The sequence below is a fragment of the Clupea harengus genome, unplaced genomic scaffold (assembly GCF_900700415.2).
Source record: "Clupea harengus unplaced genomic scaffold, Ch_v2.0.2, whole genome shotgun sequence".
NCBI classification, from domain to species: Eukaryota; Metazoa; Chordata; class Actinopteri; order Clupeiformes; family Clupeidae; genus Clupea; species Clupea harengus.
In genome coordinates this window covers 18,660-33,619 of record NW_024879946.1, presented here as the reverse complement: position 1 = coordinate 33,619, position 14,960 = coordinate 18,660, and the positions used below count along the sequence as shown (strand labels likewise).

General features: G+C 43.2%; 2 protein-coding genes across 2 annotated transcripts; one reads left to right on the top strand and one right to left on the bottom strand.

Moving 5' to 3' along the window:
* The first annotated feature begins 53 nt into the window (after positions 1–53).
* On the top strand, positions 54–11,829 carry wrnip1 (WRN helicase interacting protein 1). Its single transcript, XM_042705685.1, has 7 exons — positions 54–625; positions 2,043–2,237; positions 4,214–4,455; positions 8,910–9,133; positions 10,484–10,639; positions 11,012–11,091; positions 11,284–11,829. Exons 1-7 carry the CDS (start codon positions 86–88, stop codon positions 11,563–11,565), a joined length of 1,719 nt encoding a protein of 572 aa, XP_042561619.1. The 5' UTR covers positions 54–85; the 3' UTR covers positions 11,566–11,829.
* LOC122130865 (chymotrypsin-like elastase family member 3B) lies at positions 11,730–14,680 on the bottom strand. Its single transcript, XM_042705686.1, has 8 exons — positions 14,603–14,680; positions 14,260–14,348; positions 13,619–13,701; positions 13,238–13,363; positions 12,762–12,898; positions 12,412–12,554; positions 12,059–12,211; positions 11,730–11,940 (listed from the first exon to the last, which is right to left on the bottom strand). Exons 1-8 carry the CDS (start codon positions 14,637–14,639, stop codon positions 11,923–11,925), a joined length of 786 nt encoding a protein of 261 aa, XP_042561620.1. The 5' UTR covers positions 14,640–14,680; the 3' UTR covers positions 11,730–11,922.
* Positions 14,681–14,960: the final 280 nt, after the last annotated feature.

Genomic DNA, 14,960 nt, shown 5'->3' with positions numbered 1-14,960 from the left:
TCAAAACGTTTGAACATTTATTTTGATTGTGTCGCATTACAATATCTGGGGTCAAAAGTTATAGCCTACTGGCGCCAAATGAAACATGGCGGATTCAGAAGTGCCGGACAGCTTTGGTGCAGTTCAGTGTCCCGTGTGTTCGGACAAGTTTCAGCCTGCGACTATCAACGCGCACCTGGACAATTGTCTGTCTGGAAACGACAATCCGAAGTTATCTACAACCGACAATGAACCACCCTCCAAAAAATCTCGCATTTCTAACGAGTATCCTCCTTGCACCTCAGCTGTCACGCCTGCGGGAACTGATACGAAGTCGAGTAGTACCTCATCAATGTTTTCAATGTTTCAGCATAAACAGAAAATGTCTGCAAAGGAACGTGATGAAAACACTTCGAACACACAGATTAATGATGCCTCAACTTCAACGGACAAAAAAACTGTCTCTCTATCTGTGAGAGCGCTGCTTAACACTGACAAGCCATTGGCAGAGAAACTGCGACCTAACACGCTTGAGGAGTATTTCGGCCAAAACAAAGTTTTGGGGGAGCATACATTGCTTCGGTCACTCCTTCAATCTCAGGAGGTTCCATCACTCATACTTTGGGGACCACCTGGGTGTGGAAAGGTAACAAGCTAAAAAAAAAGTAAAAGAATCATACAGCTGTAAAATGACAAGGTCTGTGATCTGAGCTCTCACTGAGAACGTTTCATATGTGGTTGGTGCATACGGCTACTCTCTGTCCAGACTAGTCTGCCTACCTGGACGCCCCAATCTTCTAGCCAACCAAGACTTACACGAGCCGTCTGCTGATGCATTGTAAAATGCCTAGTCAAAGCCTGCCTACCTAAAGCCTAGACAAACTCTGAAAGTGCTTTGAATTATGTTTTTAGTAAGGTATCGCAAAAAGTGTTTGCATTTCTATCACATGTGCATTTGGAGCATGTGTTTATGTATTTTGTCCATGTAACTTTATTTTAATTATTATATTTTTGGTTCTTACCATTTTTCTTGACATGAAAATAGCCAAAGGTGCTGACATGACATTACGCCAGATTTAGCTACTCAGGCTACTAGGTTTATAACAAAAAGGAGAACCTCTGGTGTAGTGTGCAGCATGGATGTATGTTATTTGATTACAGCAACACAGCTAAATGTGTCTCTTTCCCATGTTAGTTTATTTATATTAAACCCCTGCCTTCACGGCACTTTACTGGACCCTTGAGATCTGTGAAGGCCTTGGCATGCCATACACCCCTAAGCATACTTTCTGAAACACTAGCAGTGAGTGTTGACAGTTTGTGGGCATGTAGATCTTGCAGCTGCCCTGGAATATGTAACTCACCCGTACAACAAACTGGCATCACAAAGCAAGGGTCTTTTGATCCCACCGGTGCTTAAAGACATATGCATGGTTTTGGAGGAAATAACCGAGAAACTTTCCTCTGGTTGTCCTATATTTGTGCCCTGTCAGTGCCTGCAGTTTTGTGGCCCGTAATTGTTTGTGTGTGTGATTGGATCAACCTGAGATACTCCAGCTAGTAGGGTAAGTTTGCTAACTCAAGATATGCCAAGTGATGGGCTGTCTTTTTAAACAAGTTGCCTGTAGACCAACTTGTTGCTGCTTTTGCCAGTTGGTTTGTTGCTTAGGAGCAAATATTACTTTTAAGCCTTAAGTACAGGTTTACTCAGTTTTTAGTCAACTTTTTTGTAGTTCTTGTCTTAGATATGCTCTACAGAATGTCAAATTTGCACACAAAAAAAACCTTCACTGCATACTGAAATTTGGATCAAATCAGAACGCATTCCATAGAATCACACGCAACCCTCATCCTCTCTGGTTTGGCTGCCTCATATGTTCCTCATAAATATACAGTGGATGAGATATTTATGATTGATTGATTATGACTGGCCTTGGTACTTAGGCAATACACATAAGATCCAGTTCCCACCGGTTGGCAATGTAGTCTGTTCCATAGTGGCATCTGACGTGTGGCATCCAGCTTTATTGTTTAATATCATTTCTGATTCTGTCTCCTTACAGACCACCCTAGCTCATATTATTGCCAGCTCCAGTAAAAAGAATGGCACTGCACGCTTTGTGGCGCTTTCTGCCACCAGTTCGTCCACCAATGAGGTACGAGAGGTCATCAAGCAAGCCCAAAATGAGCTCCGCCTCTTCAAGAGGAAGACTATCCTCTTCATCGATGAGATCCATCGTTTCAATAAGTCCCAGCAGGTATGTGAACGTAACTCGGCTCAGGGAAGCCATCTCAACTGCATAAGGCACTAAGCTGGGAGAAGGATGCTTCTAAGTAGAGGTACACCATTTTGTGTACACATAGATCAGCATCCAAGTGTCTGATTAACTACAACTACAGACATTTATTGATATCATAAACCACCACTCAATTTTACCACCACTGAAAAAATAAAATGTGGTTGTTGGTGCTTTTGGTGTGGTTCTCCACATCAAGAAGTACAAGAACCAATTACTACTTTAAAAAAATAGGTTCATGTCACGTTGTTAGCAGATATTCAGCTGTAATATTTCTGATTGGTTAACACTAATTCTGAGCTAGTGTCAGAGAGCCTTCAGTGGCCCTCAAAACTATGAACTATTACATCAAAACTGCACTTTCGCTACTTGGCATCTGTATGGCACCTACTCTCCCAGTTGCACACCAATTCAGTCCAGTTTTTGTGCTGTGATCGATCCATAGATCACAGACTCTTTTTTTATTTAGAGATTAATGTAGGCAAAACATCGTCTGTAGAAGTGCTTAATATGTGAGATGAATCCAATAACTGGATTTAATAGCTGACCAGCTGGTTAGCTCATTTCTGATTTCTCCTTGAGCCCATTTCAGAGTACTAGTCAGACTACTTAAAAATATTTAATAAAAATATCACTGGCTTCTCATCCAAAGGATGCTTTATTTAGTTCATGTCATTGTAGATGGATGAACTTCCTAGGAATCCCCTAATATACATGCAAGGCATTCTGGACTGTGTGCCTGCCAAGTTAAAGCCATTGTTAAAATGCTGTCCTGAAATACATGTGGACGATGCCTGAAACGATGTACTATGTGTAGTTGGCTTTCCTTACAGTATGTATCTTGCTCCCAGTTTAGCTTGGGTTTTTTGGAGTCTGATCTAATATTTTTTGAGTAGGAGATGGAGAGAGTGGTTTAGGGAGAGTTGTCCCTTTGTTAGAATGGGACATCTCTACAGGGCTCCAGAATGCCTGCACTGATCCAGGGTGTGGTAAAAACTGACCTAGTGGGGGGTATAAATAGACAGAGATGCTGTATAGTGGGTTTAGATAAACATGGCCCTACTGTAAACTTGAGCTTTAGAAACACAATTAATCTTGCACCTGTCAATTACAGAAAAATATATAATAACAGTAATTGGTTTAGATTTGCAGGTTTGGTGAAAAATAACAGTTTGCTTTATTATCGTTATGCTTCTTGACTGTCACAGCCGTTTGCCTTAGTTGGTTCCACTTTATAGTGTAGTATTGTGATATCTGGCCACATATATCACCCTGATTTGCTTTGAAATTCAAATGTAAATGTGTAAAGTTTTAGCATTTTACGTTGTAGTGTGTAAACAAAGTGATAATGTAGTCTATTGTCATAGTATAATTGGCGATAATGCTCTCTCAGCCGAACAGTGAAATGGTTTAACACTACACAGGTATAACAAGACATCATTTGACCCTGACATTTGTCCTTTATGCACCTGCAGATCAGTATCAGAACAGTTATCATTCACAGCAGCTGTGCCACGCTTGAAGTGTGAAGGCTCATTCATTCATTCATTCATTCATTCATTAATGTGATTGGGATTGGCTGGATGATTTTTGTCATTTCATTGAAAGCCCAGGCAACCACAAGCACAGATATAGCAGAGAAAAATGTGCAATATACAATGTTCACCATAATTAAATTAAAGTGTAGCATACAGTCTCTCTCCCATATTTTCAGCCTTGCACTTTAATAACCACATGTACTCAGCGTCCTTTGATCGCCACAATTGAGTTTGTCCTTTGAGGACGGCACACTTACCCCTGATATTTTGCCACTTTGGGCACTTTGGGCATGCTCCACGCCTTCTTTTCTTTTCCGCCCATCGCTGACCTCTTGTCTCTTCTGTTAATTTCTCTCTTCTCTTGTGTCTCTTGTGGGTACTCCTCCTCTCTCTGCTCAGGACACCTTCCTCCCTCACGTGGAGTGTGGGACGGTCACGCTGATCGGGGCGACCACCGAGAACCCCTCCTTCCAGGTGAACAGTGCCCTACTGAGCCGCTGTCGCGTGATCGTGCTGGAGCGTCTGTCCGTGGAGGCGATGGGCTCGATCCTGAAGCGAGCAGTGGATGCTCTGGGGATACAACTTGTGCCAGTTGTCGATTCGGAGGATGGTTGCTCAGCCTCTGCAGCACTCCCGTCTGAGTAAGTGTGTTTGCATGCCCCCTTCCACCGGGAATGCACTCTTGTTATTGTGGTGCGTGTGGATTTCCAGGCAGGCCGTATGGCATTAGGATGCACGGTCTGAGCCCTGATTGGCCAAGGGGGGTTCCAGTGACTCCCTGGATGTTCCCCCCTACAATATATTTTGGTAATTTATTAGTCAGCTGGCGTTGTGATTGGCTGTGTCAGCTGTCCTAACATCTGTACCTAACTGTCCATAAGTAGGCCATCCTGGGGGAGGCGGGAGAAGAGGGTAACTGAGAAAGCTGTTAAGTGTTGGCAGGAGGTGGATCTAGGTCTTGAGTCACATTCATGGAAACACGGGTCATTGGAGCTGGTGTGGAGTTTCAGACGAAAGGGACTGCCTGATTGTTTCACAATATTTTAAGATGGGAAAACCATATAAGGTTCCCTAAATCCTTTTCTTTGGTTTGGTGCCGTCCAGGTTTGTTGTTTTTACATCAATTTTAATTGAACAACTGATGTGTTTATTTACAAGTCTACGGGCCAACTCTTTTGGAATTTGGTTTGCTTTTAGGGTCTGCACTCTTAACATACACGTTTTTTTCTCTGTCTTGACTTTTTTCCTGACTCCTTGACATGATAACCACTAAAAGGCATGAGTAGCAAGGTCACTCCATCACACATGTTTGAAAAGTTGAAGCCGCATGGAAACGTGGGTTACCATGAACTTTCCCCCTTGTGTTGCCTCTAGCTGTCAGCTCTCAGCAGGCTATCAGCAGGTGATTCTATATTTCCATCATCATCCTGCAGTGGGAAAGTATTGCGGCCCACATGTCCTCCATTTGTACTGGTAAGCTCAAAACGGGTGCCATTGTACATTGTGTCTCAAGCGATTAAGCTCTTTACAACAGGGGCGGTCTTTGTAATGCCATTCATCATCACTGAGCGATAAGATGTCACGATGGCCAAGGGTTGTGCAGGTACCAGGTAGATATGATTTGTGCCCATGGTTAGGGCTGGGTGATTACCCATTTACCAGACATTTTTTAACCAAAGAAACTGACAGGCAAGGTTGACATTTTATCAGTGTATGTGCTCCCTGGAAATTGAATGCATGACCTTGATGTTTTGAATATGTTGATCTACCAGTTGTAGTAGAACAACACATCGATGACATACATAGATGTATCCCTACTGAACACCTAATTGTTGTACAATTTGACTGTTAAACCCTCTTTGCATCGACAAAAGTGCTCACATGCCCAAAGAAACAACTCGAACAGATGTGGGGCACAAGATTACAATTTATAGAACCAAACAAAACAGGGGCTATCAGATTTTCCACTGGACATCAGCAAGAAACGGCGGCTCTTGGCAGCACTTCAGCTTCCCTATCAGATGTTACAGTCCTATCAACTGTCACCGGAGCTAGATGGATGGTGTCTAAAAAGGCGCCAGGCATTTTGGCTCACGCAGGCTCGCATCAGAGCCCAACTAGGACAGTGAGATTTGTTTCCTCTGTGTACGCGTCCCCAATACATACTCCAGGGCCCTCTACACTGGCACCACTGACCATTAGTTTGAGGTCGTATCTGTGATATGGATGCTTGGAATTTAATGGGGTGTGTGGGTGCGGATCACTTCAAGGCATTAACTGCAGATGTCGCTCAGCATGTTCAATGTAAAGAGTTCCTCATCCTGTTCTTCCCACACCTTTCTGCTCCTCACATTATGCCATTGTTGCATAAGGCTTATGATTTGTTGAATAGGGAGATGAAAGTTGAAGAGGTGTTTGTTGTGAAAAACATCTAAATGCTTCCAGACATGCAGCGATGCTACAATAGTGATGTATTTCAAATGGTGTTTTCTATACAGCTTCATTCTTCGAGGTATTTCTATGCATTTGTTGACTATTTAGGAAGCCCTAAAATGTAAACAAATTCTTAAAAAAAAAATTCAGAGTTACATTATTAAGTCCATAAGCATTTTAATGTTTTACAAGAAAGAAAAAAAAACCCTTACTGCGCTTTTGGAGATTAGTTGCAAATAGGGCTTTTGAGAAATACAGTGTTTGGTCAGGGTATTACCATTTGAATGTTAGTTTAAAAACCTATTGATTTAAGCTTCAAGTGAGGAAATTGTTGCTTGTTTCATTTGTGTTTTTACTGGTAACCTACTGTATCTAAATGCCTTACCATACTGACGGCCAGTTATCCATTGATTTAATGTTAGCAGTCAATCAGAGAAGTTGTTTGAAATGTCCAGCTTGATACTGAATTATGGTAAACAGAGATCAAAGGTATATTTCCATATAAAGCCTAGTATAGGGATTGATGGAGTAGTCACAAGAATAGCACACAGAAGGGTCATAAGTCGTATGTGCGGGTGATCTATCGGTGTTGATCAGAGGTGATATTACCATTGGGTTCTATTTATGTTATATGTATGGACTATGCATGTATCTGGTGATAACACAGCTGCTTATGCATGTCTGGGAAAACCTGATGCTCAAGTCAGGATAACCTTGAGTGTTCATGGAATCCAAGGTTCATGAGATAGTAAATATCAATCTGTCTGTTAAACCAACCTATTTAACAGAAAGTAGACTATGTTATTATGTGGACGACAGGGACTAGCCTATTTTCATCGGTGTACGCACAGGCTTTGCTGATTTGATGAAAACAGAAGGTGATTTTCACTCATATAGCCCCGTAGAGGATATTAATTAGATGACGACTAAACACCCACCAATAGTGAAAGTATGTCCTATTCTGGGTGTGTAGAGGCATTGCGCTCTCCACTTAGCAGTGGAGAGATGTTAATTATGGTCTTTAAACAGCCAGTTAGTCTCTGTTTTCAGGAATTAAGACTTTGGGTGACCCTAGCACTAAGAATGTCCCGGGAAATGTGACAGTTGTGTTTATCTCGGCTGTAAATGTGCAAGTCTTTCAATTAGTCCTGACTAATGAGAACCAGAGGAGGACAGTTGAGAACGTGTCATGGTGACCCACATTGATCCGGGGGAAAGAGTTCCAGATTGCGGAACGAGCACCCAGGGCTAATTTGACACCTAGCAGGACATCCTGTTCTCCTCACGCCTCTCTGCCTTTATTCTGACATACCCGTGCTGGCAGGGTCCACTTGACCAGAGCTCCATTGCAGGAAGAATCCGCTGAGCCGAGTGAGTTGTTTTTTTGTCGGCAAAGGACTTTTGGATCATCTGCCACTAATCACAGCTAGATGATACTGGATACTCGATGATACTGGCCTCACACAATTTCATATCTAGGCTGCTGCCCTACATTTGCTAGATCTGAAATAAAGTTCATAAAGACTTTGAGCTCAATACGTCTGACTCCTCATCAAGGCATGTTATTGAGATTTACTCGGGTTCCAATTGGAGGGATGGCATAGTCTGAGTGTGACCTTGTTAGCCAGGCCCTTTTGTTTTCATAGGCCCTGGGGGTTAGCATAGCTCTTTAAACCGTGGTATTGATGGCAGTTAAAGAGGTTTAGGTGGCAATAAATCCATCAAAACACAAATAGCAGTCTTCTGTATGGACACAACACCAGACTTGAAACACTATCCATGTCAAATGGGGATGAACTTGTGAGCCTCAAACCATTCACTTTCGGAAGCCTCGTCATATCTAAAATTAAAAATCACCTAAACTGTTTTTTTTTCTGCTGTTGTAGGTTAGGGTTTGGGTGTTTGATTCATCCCTGTATTTGGATTATTGTAAAGATCCAGTTTCCGTCCATGTGCAAGAGTTTGGAAGGGAGCAAAAGTGAGAGGTGTTGAGTCATTGGCCTGTGCTAACACCGGGTGTGGACACAGTTCGAATTATCAGTGCTTAAGCAGCGAAATTGAAGAGATCCCACAAGGCCCATGCCAAGGCAATTAACCCACAAGCGGAGGAGAGCAATAGAAGTCTAAATAGGGCTTGTTGATAAAGGTGTCTGCTTTTTATTAGGTGTATCTCATTTTTGATAAATTTTTTGGAAGGGTGATTGATAAACGTGGTGAAGACGTGACCTATATTTTCCGTCGTGAGATGCACGCTGTTGTCTGGATCTAGTCAGCTTTGCTGATGTAGCTGTTACGGTCTGCCCTCAAAACTCTGTGTCCCTGGCCGAGGTATGTGCGCGCCTAACATGGCAACGATCTGCCAGTGTTCTTTTTGCAGATGGCCCAACTCATGTTTTATGGATAAAGTGAAGTCATTAACCACAAACTTTTCAGAGAAAAGGGTTTCTGCTATTGTTCAGGGAAAATGGTTTGGAAACTTTCACTATTGAATTTTAACATCATGTTTCAGTGAGCTGTTGTGTGTCTCCAAAGCCTTCAAATAGGAAAGTTTCTTCTGCACTCTCATGTATCTGTTTAACCACATACACTATACAAAGAGCAGGTTAAATATGTTTTTTTACCAGGTAGTTGTCCAGTAAAGCAGTCTTGTTTTGGTCTGCAGGCCTCAGGTTTACATTGAGCAGAAGGCCCTGGACACAATTGCCCACCTGTGTGATGGCGATGCTCGTGCTGGACTGAACGGACTCCAGCTGGCAGTGCAGGCCCGGATGGCTTCCCATAGGGCGGGCATGTCTGATCCCAGCGGCGCCCCTACGCGCGTCCTCATTCAAGAGGAGCATGTCAAAGAGGGACTCCAGAGATCCCACATCCTCTATGACAAAGCTGGTGAGCTTTTTTATCTAAAAAAAAACATAGTTGTGTTCCTTGTTTGTTAATGTTAATTTTATTTTTTTTTTGTTTTTTGTTATTGTCGTGCATTTTGTTACTTTAATCTATTGCAGTTTGTTTTCACCCTGTCTGTACATCACATCTGATTGGTGCGGTTTCTTTCACCGTCATGCACAGTAATTCCAGTTCAGTGTTGCCCATCTGGAAATGTTACTTTGAATACAATCCCCTAGACTGGAGCGCAGTCCACATGTTCACAAGGTTTGGGATTGACGTTGTTGTTCTATTCTGTAGTCCCTCCTTGTAGGTCAGTGGTTCACCTTAGTTAAGTGATTGGTATTGTTGGACAGTGCATAGTTTGTGCATTAAGTACTCTTTCAGAGTACTGTCTTTTCAGAGTTCTCATTTTGTTAACCCAGTTTTACTCTTCCCACCACTCGTGCACAAGTCACTTTAATGATCTGTCATTCCTTTTACAATTTTCCTTATAAATGACTTGCAGAGGAAGATGTTTCCCTGACTTTCATTTGACTTTTTCAATGGTATTTTTTATTTAGAGTATAGTATAGCCTTTGAACATAAGGCTATGTGTCATCTCCGACATCGAACTATTTGAGTTTGCCGGCATACTGTGAGAGGGTCTGCCTTACCGTTCATCCCTCTGCGGATCACTGCTTGTCAGACCTCGGGCCCCGGGAGATGACAAACAGCCACATTATATAAGGAGTTCAGCTGTGCCTTGTGAAGGGAGATTTACTGTACCCCAAAGCCATGTCTCCCCCCCCCTCCCCCCTCACAGACGCCGCTTCAACATCCCTTTAAGGATGACTAATGAATTAGGGGTGCGTTTGTAATATTTAAAGACCCTCTTGAAGAACATTCAGCGTTCATTATTCATCCCCGTTTCAACACCCGAGGTATGTAAGCGTATCTGCATTGTAACCTTCCAAGGCGTGTGAATTCAAGTTCATCTTTGCAGTTTTTAAGGGGGAAGGAAGGGAAGCACCGTTCCATCCTCAGGAGTCTTAAGTATTTAGGACTCTTGCAGTTAGACTTTAACATGTGATACAGAGTCTTCTCATGGATACTTCTCAAAACAGATATGGCAGTCACCTTCCCAGGAGCATGACTCCATGCTTTGATCCATACGCATAGCTTTGTACTGAATTATGGCTGTGTGTGTGTGGTGTGTGTGTGTGTGTGTGTGGTGTGTGTGTGTGGTGTGTGTGTGTGGTGTGTGGTGTGTGGTGTGTGGTGTGTGTGTGTGTGTGTGTGTGTGTGTGTGTGTGTGTGTGTGTGTGTGTGTGTGTGTGTGTGTGTGTGTGTGTGTGTGTGTGTTATGTACAGGTGAGGAGCACTACAACTCCATCTCTGCACTCCACAAGTCTATGCGGGGTTCTCACGAGAACGCTGCCCTCTACTGGTTGGGCCGGATGTTGGAGGGAGGGGAGGACCCGCTGTACGTGGCACGCAGGCTTGTCCGCTTCGCCAGCGAAGACGTGGGTGCGTGTGCACTCCCTGACCTGTCTTATCATTTACTTGTGTCCTTAATACCCAACTCACTTTGTGGCAGTACATAATAGTGAATCAGTTCTACTTGTTCAGCCATTTTTAAAAACAGTATATATTGTACTGATACTAACTGGCATGGCTCTCCTGTTTAAGTGGTTGCTGAAACTCCAGTCAGACCTTGACTGATTGATAGCCACACTATCACTGTTTTGCCCTTGACTTTGAGCTGTGTGAGCACACCATGTCCCCAGGTGTTTGTTCCCATGTCTCTCTCTCTCCCTCTTCCCATTCTCTATTCCCTTCATTCTGTTCTGCTCTTTTCCTTTCTGTCTGTCTTATTGCTACTGTTCGTCTGTCCCTCAGGTTTGGTGGACCCTGCCGCCTTGCCTCAGGCTGTGGCTGCCTTCCAGGCCGCCCACTTCATTGGTATGCCTGAGTGTGAGGTGAGACTGACTCAGCTTGGCTTCGATCGCACACACAACCTAATGTTCAAACAAATGTCTGAGAGTTTTCTGTCTCTCTTATACCTGTGCTTTCCTCTTCACAATTCCCCTGTTTTCCATTCTTCCCTACCTTTCCCCTCATCTCCTGTCATCGTCTCTCCTCTACTCACTCTCATGCTCCCACATTCCCAGGTGATTCTAGCCCAGTGCGTGGTGTACTTGGCCCGGGCGCCTAAGTCAGTGGAGGTCTATAAGGCCTACAGTAACGTGAAGGCCTGCCTGAGGAACCACCGTGGTCCATTGCCCCCAGTGCCACTCCACCTACGCAACGCACCCACCCGCCTTATGAAGAACCTGGGCTACTCCAAAGGCTACAAGTACAACCCTGCCTTCAGCTCTCCTGTGGATCAGGATTACCTGCCTGAGGAGCTACGTGGACTGGACTTCTTTACCTGGACTCCCACCGACCAATAATGCCCTTTCTGGCTAGTGAGGTCTTCCTCTGGAGGGCTCTGCTTCAACTTAAAGTGGAATGTCACTTGGCATAGCAGGCCTCGTTGTGAGCTAGATGTTTGCTAGCGTATTGAATGCAATGGAAATGAAATGGCTTTGCAAAAAAGACAGGGAATGCAGAGAAGTTTTGATTTATACATTTTATCCTGTGACCAAAATGCTCCTGATGAAAGGTATCTCTTTTACCATCATCATCATATATGTAATAAATGTTTACCCAAACAATTTGCAAATCTGATTTTTTTTTATCTTCATTAGTTTCGTAGTCTAAGCCAGATAAATGATGTGGGTATAAGAGTTTCACCGTGTAGTCTATCCTCAGTTGTTGGCCATGGTCTAGAAGGAGGAAAACAAGTGGGTTATCATAAATCTGAACATAGTGATACTGCCACGTTATGCCCTGTTTGTCTGCAATGATACAATATAGCATTGATTCCAGTCTGCCCACACTGACCTCTTTGATCCAGGGGATGAAGGACGCCACTCTGGTAAACACACTAGGCTTCATAGGAGTATTACAGCCTTTGCCGCTCACAAAGCTACTGACTCCCTGAAGGTACCACTTTCCATCACGACCTTTACAGTTCAAAGGCCCACCAGAGTCCCCCTGAAAACAATATGGAAACATTAAATATCTTCCCTGATAGCCTCCAGTAGCCCCAAAAGCCCCACAAAATGTTTGCAGTGCTGAGAATGGCTTGTATACTTGCTCTCTACATTGTTCTGGACATGTGCTGTACATTTTCTGTAAGTCATCGAGCTCCCTCTGTGGGAGGTCACAGGTCACTGGAGAATGTTTGTACTCACATGGCAGGTTGATACAGTGTCTCCCCCTACACAGACCATGGTGGGTTTCACACTGGAGCCCCACCAGTCATTCTGGCGGCACACGTCATATTCCACCACAGGCACCAGGCCCTGCTGCAGCTTGTCAGGACGGGGACCACCAGCTAAGAGACAGAGAGGGAAACGGATTACTAACAGATGCTGAGAGTTTACACAGATTCATGATTGCAGTTACTTAAAAAACCAATTATTTCCCCTTATTGTCTGAATGTAACAGATAAGGTGATGTCATGTAACAGCATGTAATTGACGCCTTCATTAACAAAAGCATTGATGTTTGTGAGGTGGGTCAAGCAATGCGTCCGGCTTACTGTAGAGTCTGCCCCAGCCAGTGGCATAGCAGGCCTCGTTGTGAGCGAGGGCAGAGTCAGGCTCTGGCAGGCAAGCCAGCTGCACTTTGTCATTCAAGGTGGCACTTCTTTCCAGTTTAAGGAGGGCAATGTCATTCCTGTTTAAGGAGGGCAATGTCATTCCTGAATGTGGCACAACTCTAAGAGATTAATCTTGAAAACCCTGTGTATCAAAAATAATGTCTAAAACAGTTGCTATCCAATAATCCAATCGGGTAATATTCTACCATATATTGAATCTTGTCAAGTAGTAAGGATGATTTAGTACATGTCTGATCCATCTAAGCTGTGTATTGGTTCGGCTCAGGACTCAGTAATCTTATTGAATCTGAATCTTAACAGGCTTTTGCCTGAATGTGACACTGTTATATTCCCTGGAAGTAAAGATACATGGGTCACCTTGACTGTTGCCTGAGGCGGGGAGAAAAAAGCCTTACCCACAGGACACACAATTGTCATTCCATTTTGGATGTATGAACATTTTATCCACCATGATGGACTGCTCTGGGCCCTCCTGTTTGTTCTGATTGTGATCGCCGAGGACTACCCTGAATGTGTGAAAGCTAAGCAGAGACAAGGGAGCTCAGCATTCAGGTCACGTCTTCATGCAAATGTGCCCTGAAACAGTGCTTTGCAGCTTTGTGGAAAAAAAGTCTCATTAACAAAAGCCAGAGTTTTTAATCTAAAAGTCTAAAAAAAATACCTGGAGCACTAGATAAAACATACACTGCACTAATGACAGTGCCACGTCATTCATATTTAAATATATTACTCAAGAAGGCATTCGTGTTAGTGGTTACTATGGTTGAGGCACTTACTTGATGCAGTGTGCTGCTGTCAGGACCCAGTTAGGGGCAATAAGTGTGGCACCACAAACAGGAAAAAATGTCTCCAGCAAGGCCTTAAAACAGTAACAAATCCTTACTGGCTTTAGTTTAGAAGTATAGTTAGTTTGTTGTATAAAATCCCAGTTAATAACATCTATGTATACATGTAGACACATCTGTTGGTATACGTGTTCATGTGGTATACGTGTTATGTCAGGTGTGTCGAAACACCAGTTTTATTGAATATCCCGCCCTTGTAAACACACTCAGATGTCCCCTGACACACCAAGCCAACGGTCGGCCACCAGCACCGTTAGAGGCACAGTGGCTTCCAAGTGAAAGGATAGTATATTATCCTTGATCACCCAGGTCACCTGTGCATCAGAGTTAATATAATACTGGTGCATCTACTTGATACGAGGCTACTTAATCCAGATAGTGTGATAAATATAACTGACTTATAAGTTTATGATCTTGTTTTGGTTAGCATCATGTGAGCCAGGAAGGAGAGCTCTCTGTCCATGCGCCTGAACACTAGTCCCCCCCCCCCCCATCAGTAAATGGTGTTAAATTGTTACAAAATATTTTTGTTTATAATTTTTTTTTTTTTTTTAATTGTCCTATTTACTCACCTGCCAGGGCCAGCTGTGGGGCAGAGCCTCCTCCCCATTTACCACCCTGCTGAGGTTTGGAGGGTAGGTGGGAGTACCACAGCCAGACACTGAGAAACAGCATACGATATGAATATTTGTGGCAAAGTAATTTCTTGTTAAAGCTAGTCATACTTTAGGCAACTCTACTTGATCTGTTTCAAGCTGAAAACGTGTTGAAAATGTGCTGAAATCATTGAAAGTAAAACAAATAATTTAAAACAAGTTAATGCCTGAAATGTGTGGGGAAACTTTGATAAATATTAATTGCTTCATTACAACCTCTTGTTTACCTATCTATATATTTATTCTCATTATTTCTTACCCGTGGAGGCCAGTAGCAGAACCAAGATTAATTCCATCTTCCCTCTGTCTGTGTGCACTGGAGTCTAAAGCATGAGTTGGCTTTATAGGCTATTCTTCTTATCTGCGACCTGAGAAAGGACTACCCACGCGGCAGGTGGCATATTCCAGTGCAACACTAAGATGATGCAAAATAGGTTAACTGATATAATCACATATTCACAGACAAGTATTTTGTGTGCTTGAATACTTCCTTCTTGTATTCACAATAAAACACACCAATGAAGTCTTTTGGCACCTTTTCATTGCTCCATCAACTTTGTGCATCCAATTTTTTATATTAAGCACAACTATAATAGCCCATCCCCAAACCCGTAATC